General features: G+C 34.2%; 3 protein-coding genes across 7 annotated transcripts in view; 2 read left to right on the top strand and 1 right to left on the bottom strand.

Annotated features, from left to right (window-relative positions):
- Positions 793–1,920, top strand: LOC107645744 (germin-like protein subfamily 1 member 7). 2 transcript variants are annotated; one of them, XM_021104150.1, is made up of 3 exons: positions 793–1,153; positions 1,248–1,491; positions 1,531–1,920. In XM_021104150.1, the coding sequence occupies exons 1-3, from the start codon at positions 1,036–1,038 to the stop codon at positions 1,781–1,783; spliced, it is 615 nt and encodes a 204-aa protein (XP_020959809.1). In that variant the 5' UTR covers positions 793–1,035; the 3' UTR covers positions 1,784–1,920. The 2 variants fall into 2 exon arrangements, with proteins under 2 accessions (XP_020959809.1, XP_020959808.1); XM_021104149.1 differs by having other exon boundaries at positions 1,248–1,920.
- Positions 2,864–3,992, top strand: LOC107645745 (germin-like protein subfamily 1 member 7). Of its 2 annotated transcripts, XM_021104148.1 has the most exons (3): positions 2,864–3,225; positions 3,320–3,563; positions 3,603–3,992. In XM_021104148.1, the coding sequence occupies exons 1-3, from the start codon at positions 3,108–3,110 to the stop codon at positions 3,853–3,855; spliced, it is 615 nt and encodes a 204-aa protein (XP_020959807.1). In that variant the 5' UTR covers positions 2,864–3,107; the 3' UTR covers positions 3,856–3,992. The 2 variants fall into 2 exon arrangements, with proteins under 2 accessions (XP_020959807.1, XP_016205317.1); XM_016349831.2 differs by having other exon boundaries at positions 2,865–3,225; positions 3,320–3,992.
- The window catches only part of LOC107645741 (probable UDP-N-acetylglucosamine--peptide N-acetylglucosaminyltransferase SEC), an 8,442-nt gene continuing 5,551 nt past the window's right edge, over positions 4,107–6,997 (bottom strand). For 2 of the 3 annotated variants that reach the window (XM_016349827.2, XM_021104147.1), the window contains 11 exons: positions 6,803–6,919; positions 6,613–6,697; positions 6,242–6,409; positions 5,952–6,062; positions 5,748–5,834; positions 5,511–5,638; positions 5,178–5,260; positions 4,959–5,064; positions 4,711–4,857; positions 4,494–4,614; positions 4,107–4,376 (listed from right to left, as the gene is read on the bottom strand). In XM_016349827.2, the coding sequence (XP_016205313.1) occupies positions 4,263–4,376; positions 4,494–4,614; positions 4,711–4,857; positions 4,959–5,064; positions 5,178–5,260; positions 5,511–5,638; positions 5,748–5,834; positions 5,952–6,062; positions 6,242–6,409; positions 6,613–6,697; positions 6,803–6,919 (1,267 nt within the window). In that variant the 3' untranslated portion in view covers positions 4,107–4,262. Of the gene's footprint in view, positions 4,377–4,493; positions 4,615–4,710; positions 4,858–4,958; positions 5,065–5,177; positions 5,261–5,510; positions 5,639–5,747; positions 5,835–5,951; positions 6,063–6,241; positions 6,410–6,612; positions 6,698–6,802; positions 6,920–6,997 lie in introns of those variants that run through there. The other variant, XM_016349828.2, reaches the window with a different exon arrangement.

Here is a 6,997-nt window from a genome sequence, read left to right as displayed (position 1 = left end):
ATAAATATAATTATACGATTTCTAAAATATTTTATATTATCAATCAAAATCAAACTCCATATTAACTTTCGCAAGAAGGAATTAAACCCTAAGCGAGGTTACATAAATGGGATAATATTTTACTGTCAAATTAGTAGAAGCAAGCAATCAGCTCACAATATTATCAGATCGCCATTTGTTCAATTTGGGGATATACATGTATGAATCTGAAGGGGTCTCTTCTTTTCCTTATGACTGTATCCCTTTTCCCCCAACTGCTTCTCCAGGAAATTTTCATATTATTATAATATATAAAACTACATAACTAAGAAAATCATATATTTTGTAAAACTAGCTAACTAAGGGCCGTTTGGAAAGTTTCAAAAGTTACTTTTTTGAGCTTGACTTATAAAAAGTAATAGTATTAATGTCGGGTGCAATTTTCAAAACCAAATTGCAACTTTTGGTTTTTTAATTTAGGAACTTATATAGAAGTTAAAAAAAATGACTTCTCTCGTAATACTACTACTTTTTATCATATTTTTATAAAATAAAAAATAAAAGAATTAAAAATCCAAATACAAAATAACTTATTTATAAGTTACTTTTAATATAGTCATTTATTGTTTAAGCTATTTTCTTAAAAGTAATTTAATTAAGTTATTTATCCAAACTGGCCTTACTAGTTCTAAAAGCACAGTAAATTAAATTTCAGCTAACAAGTCTCAATAACTCAGACCAAGTCCTAAGACAAACAACTTGAAAACTAATTGATCACTTGTTCATTTCTTTTTGGAGCTAACGTGACAAGTTTAATATATTCTTTGAACAAGCACATACATAGTTGGTATAGAATGGTTCAGCAATTATTAGATGCAACAACGTTAATTTGCAGGCCAATTCAATGACTCCTCCCTTTAAATAGCAAGCTTCCCATTCAACAAATTCATCAAGTCTCACCACAACTAATTAAGCAATTACATACATAGCATCATTCATAAGAGATTAGCAATTACACACATAGCATCAATTTAAAGGTATATCAAGAGGCACAAAATGAAAGCAATCTACTTCCTTGTTGGTTTGTTGGCTTTGGCATCCTCTTTTGCATCAGCCTATGATCCCAGTCCACTGCAAGATTTCTGTGTGGCTCTCAATGACACCCAAAATGCTGGTATATATCATTACATACTCAAGTATCAAACTCCTTTCAATATATATGGTTAAGCATCGTTATAATTAATTCTTCTTAATTTCTTATTTTGCAGTATTTGTGAATGGAAACTTTTGCAAAGACCCTAAAGTTGTAGTAGCTGAAGATTTCTTCAAGCATGTAGATCCTGGGAATGTTGTCAACAAACTTGGCTCAAACGTGACTCCTGTCAGTGTTAACGAACTACCCGGACTTAACACACTCGGCATATCACTTGCTCGCCTGGATTTTGCACCTAAGGGTTTAATCCCTCCTCACACTCACCCTCGAGCCACAGAGATTTTGACTGTTGTTGAAGGCACTCTCTTTGTTGGATTTGTCACTTCCAATCAAAACAACACCAACCGTCTTTTTACTAAAGTGCTCAACAAGGGTGATGTGTTTGTGTTCCCAATTGGTCTCATTCATTTCCAATTCAACGTGGGTTATGGCAACGCTGTTGCTATTTCTGGTCTTAGCAGTCAGAATCCAGGTGTTATCACAATCGCAAATGCTGTTTTTGGATCCACTCCACCTATTTCTCCTGAAGTTTTGACTAAAGCTTTTCAAGTGGATAAAAAAGTAATCAACTACCTTGAAAAACAGTTCTGATACGATAATAACTAATTTGATAAAGTGAATTACCATTTCATTCCATTGATATATTGTTTTGGCTCATGCAATTCATATATGATAATAAATAACAAATTTGTTGTATTTGATTCAACTTTTGGTTCATTTGAGTTTTAGTGAAAAGTTTAGTCCCCGGCCCCCTCTTTCTTTTTTTGTATATCTTGTTAATGTTCTAGTTAATTAATCAAGAGCGTTGCCATATATAGCACTCTCTATGAAGCCGAAACACAATAAATTACTCATCCATCATTGCTTGTAAAATAGATATATGCGTGATTTCTCTTGGTTTTCTTTATATACATTCTCGTCTAATACCTATATTTATATTATCATAAGGACATTCAAGATCATTTTTTATGACACTGAAATACTGTGGACGTTGACCAGAGCAATGCAGATTTCAGATTTTAAAATATCCTCTTTCAAGATTCCTCACCTACAAAATTCAGAACAATGCATCTTATAAACTACATACTATCTAAAACTATCTGTCACAAAAAAGAATTTGATACATTTATAATTTGAGGCAAAGGAGAGGGAGTATTAAACTCACCCAGCGAGCTGTGTCAAATAGAGGGCAAGTCATGCGAACAGACTTAAGCTTATTAGTGAGAGCTTGAAGAAGTTTTAAAAGTAATTTTTTTAACTTTTGACTTATGAAAAGTAGTAGTATTAATGACTAGTGCAATTTTCAAAATCAAATTGTGGTTTTTTAAGAAGCTATTTAGGAACTTATATAGAAGTTAAAAAAATTACTTCTCTTATAATACTACTACTTTTTATCATATTTTTATAAAATAAATACTTTTAGAATTAAAAATCCAAATACAAAATAACTTATTTATAAGTTACTTTTAATATAGTCATTTATTGTTTAAGCTATTTTCTTAAAAGTAATTTAATTAAGTTATTTATCCAAACTGGCCTTACTAGTTCTAAAAGCACAGTAAATTAAATTTCAGCTAACAAGTCTCAATAACTCAGACCAAGTCCTAAGACAAACAACTTGAAAACTAATTGATCACTTGTTCATTTCTTTTTGGAGCTAACGTGACAAGTTTAATATATTCTTTGAACAAGCACATACATAGTTGGTATAGAATGGTTCAGCAATTATTAGATGCAACAACGTTAATTTGCAGGCCAATTCAATGACTCCTCCCTTTAAATAGCAAGCTTCCCATTCAACAAATTCATCAAGTCTCACCACAACTAATTAAGCAATTACATACATAGCATCATTCATAAGAGATTAGCAATTACACACATAGCATCAATTTAAAGGTATATCAAGAGGCACAAAATGAAAGCAATCTACTTCCTTGTTGGTTTGTTGGCTTTGGCATCCTCTTTTGCATCAGCCTATGATCCCAGTCCACTGCAAGATTTCTGTGTGGCTCTCAATGACACCCAAAATGCTGGTATATATCATTACATACTCAAGTATCAAACTCCTTTCAATATATATGGTTAAGCATCGTTATAATTAATTCTTCTTAATTTCTTATTTTGCAGTATTTGTGAATGGAAACTTTTGCAAAGACCCTAAAGTTGTAGTAGCTGAAGATTTCTTCAAGCATGTAGATCCTGGGAATGTTGTCAACAAACTTGGCTCAAACGTGACTCCTGTCAGTGTTAACGAACTACCCGGACTTAACACACTCGGCATATCACTTGCTCGCCTGGATTTTGCACCTAAGGGTTTAATCCCTCCTCACACTCACCCTCGAGCCACAGAGATTTTGACTGTTGTTGAAGGCACTCTCTTTGTTGGATTTGTCACTTCCAATCAAAACAACACCAACCGTCTTTTTACTAAAGTGCTCAACAAGGGTGATGTGTTTGTGTTCCCAATTGGTCTCATTCATTTCCAATTCAACGTGGGTTATGGCAACGCTGTTGCTATTTCTGGTCTTAGCAGTCAGAATCCAGGTGTTATCACAATCGCAAATGCTGTTTTTGGATCCACTCCACCTATTTCTCCTGAAGTTTTGACTAAAGCTTTTCAAGTGGATCAAAAAATAATTAACTACCTTGAAAAACAGTTCTGATACGATAATAACTAATTTGATAAAGTGAATTACCATTTCATTCCATTGATATATTGTTTTGGCTCATGCAATTCATATATGATAATAAATAACAAATTTGTTGTATTTGATTCAACTTTTGGTTCATTTGAGTTTTAGTGAAAAGTTTAGTCCCCGGCCCCCTCTTTCTTTTTTTGTATATCTTGTTAATGTTCTAGTTAATTAATCAAGAGCATTGCGAAGCCAAAACACAATAAATTACTCATCCATGATTGCTAGCAAAATAGATATATTCGTGATTGCTAAAACAGAACTTCATCAGATTCATCAACATAGCAAGTATCAGATCGGTCTACTTTTTCTTGATTTTCTTATATACATTCTCGTCTAACACCTATATCTATCTATCTATCTACCTATCTATCTATCTATCTATCATAAGGATATTCAAGATCATTTTCGGTGACCTTGAAATGTTGGGGACGTTGACCAGAGCAATGTAGATTCCACATTTTAAAATATCCTCTTTCAAGATTCCTCACCTACAAAATTCAGAACAATGCATCTTATAAACTACATACTATCTAAAACTATCTGTCACAAAAAAGAATTTGATACATTTATAATTTGAGGCAAAGGAGAGGGAGTATTAAACTCACCCAGCGAGCTGTGTCAAATAGAGGGCAAGTCATGCGAACAGACTTAAGCTTATTAGTGAGAGCTTGAAGCTTTGGGCGACTCAAGGCCAGTGATACTGCCCTCTCTTCATACTCTTTCATGCTACATGGTTGGTTTCACACACAACAGTTAGTTAGTTATATAAACAGAAAGGTAACAATAACTGTCCATATCAGTAATCAAGAAAATATCTCTCACCTGGGAACAATCATCTCCTCCCCAAGTCCAGTAGCAAGACAGAGTGATCCGGCAACTCGAGTAGCCATTTTCTCCAGAGGTAGAGTGATCATAGGCAAACCCGCCCATAATATATCTGTTCCTGTTGTGTGCGCATTGCATAAAGGCCTAAAACAATGCAATAAGAGTATTAAAACAAAGGAAGCCGTAAGCAAATAACAGAAAACAATCTAGTACATCAAAGAGAGGACAAGTAGAGATGAAATTACGTGTCAAGAAATAAGTCTGCTAAAGCACTTCGCCTGATATGTTCATTCTTCATTGCAACATCTGTGAAAATAATTTGATCTGGTTGTAACCCTTGTGCAGCAGCATCTGAAAGAAGGCCAATGCCCAGCGCTCATTTTGGAGCAATAATAAAAAACATAACAGACACCACTAATCACAATATATCATCAAGAGTAATATCATTACAGAAATCCACATACATGCCCTCAGTCTCCTTTCGCCAGCTGCTGGAAATCTTAGTAGCCAAAGTGCACTATTGGGTACACGTTTAAGAATTCTGCACCTACAAGAGACAAGAGTTAATAGCATGCAAATATGCATTTTGCAGAAATAGAAAGAATGGAAGTATGGTTTCTCATAAAACACAATGGTGTTTCTTGAACAATGCACCCAGAAAAGTCAAGTGGGATAAGGCTTAGTTGTTGACAAGGTATGAAAAGAAAATAACTATATAACTAAATATGTGAGAATACTTTTTTTATTAGAAAAAAATATATAATCTAAACAGCCAATAAGCAGCATCCTGCTATTACCATGTACTAAATATCTCAGGATCCATCTTGTACAGTTGATTGAAGCATGCAAATACAAATTTATCTTCAGGCAGCCCATAGTCTGATCGTTTGTGCTGACACTTTGGATTCAATACATCCTGATTTTTCTGAACAAACAAATTTTGCAGCACAAAGAAAAGTCAACACCATGCATCTAATAAAAACCAGCAATAAAGTTGAATCAAGGCTTTTCCAATTAAGTTCATAAAAAGCAACCTGTTTATAATCATTTACAAAGTAGCAATGGGGAAGATGAACAAGTTTTTCAGAATATATATGAGCAGACCCAAGTGGTGAGACAAACTACAAGAAAAATTAGAAAGAGTTAGATGACTGATTAGCCCCTCAATAAAATAAAATAAAGCAAAAGAAGAAAAAAACAGCTCTCTCTTTTAGGTAGACCAAATTTAAGAATCTCACCTCATCTGTCACCAAATAGTCTATATATGTTGCTCCTGTTGTTCCAGGGAATCCCATATATGAAACTTGAATCGGTGCAGGTTGCATAGCAAAAATCTCATTTCTGGCACCCTGCAGATAAAAAGAATAAAGTACTGATACATAAAATGGAAGCCCTCAGAAAAACCAAGCATCAAATACATAAAATTACTGCATAAAATAAATACAGACCACAAATGTGATTTATTACAGTTGATCATGAATTTTTGTTTGCAAAATAGATAAGAGAAAAATTATTTCCAGAAAAGAACCTTTGTATATCCATTAAGGTTGACAAGGATATGTATATTATCCTGGTTAATCATTTTTGCTATATGATCAGATGACATGGCAGAAACATCCACAAAGTGCTCAGCTTCAAACTGAATGCGTTGCCTCCATTCACTACCGTCACTTGGACTCAGGGCATAACAGAACACCTGCATATATAAAGAATGGTATTTTTAACATTTTCCCATCAGAACACTGCCAACTAGCACTTGCTCAAATGCTTTTTTTTTTTTTTTCCGCAAAAAGAGTAATTTTATCACTTTAGCCAAACTGCACATAGATTGTCAATTGTAAACAAAAATTAAGTGCTTTTGGAAATTAGGGATAAGTTGGAATGAGCCATCTTACATACCTCAACATTCTTTCTGTTGTGCATACCAAAAATAGATCCCATTAGATGTGACAAGGGGTGATTACCAAAGTCGCTACTCACATACCTGCATCCATCAAGTTGCTCACAGTTAAAATATAACAAAACAAATATTCATCAAAACTGTTTGGGAGAGAAATATATGAATATTAGTCAAGAGATTGGGACATACCCAACCCGTAATCTCTCATACCCCCCCTCACATTTGATTGGGACAGGGGCAGGATGGCTAAATGGAGGCAGAGCAAAACGAGATGCAATTAAGGAGCAATGGGAAGCATATTTACGACTGCAAACATGGACAGTGAAGTACATTATAAACTGAAACAGAAAGAGGGGGGGGGGGGGGGGGGGCACAAAAAAAAAG

Source organism: Arachis ipaensis, chromosome B06, assembly GCF_000816755.2.
Source record: "Arachis ipaensis cultivar K30076 chromosome B06, Araip1.1, whole genome shotgun sequence".
Classification (NCBI taxonomy): domain Eukaryota; kingdom Viridiplantae; phylum Streptophyta; class Magnoliopsida; order Fabales; family Fabaceae; genus Arachis; species Arachis ipaensis.
This window is presented reverse-complemented; position numbering and strand designations above follow the sequence as displayed.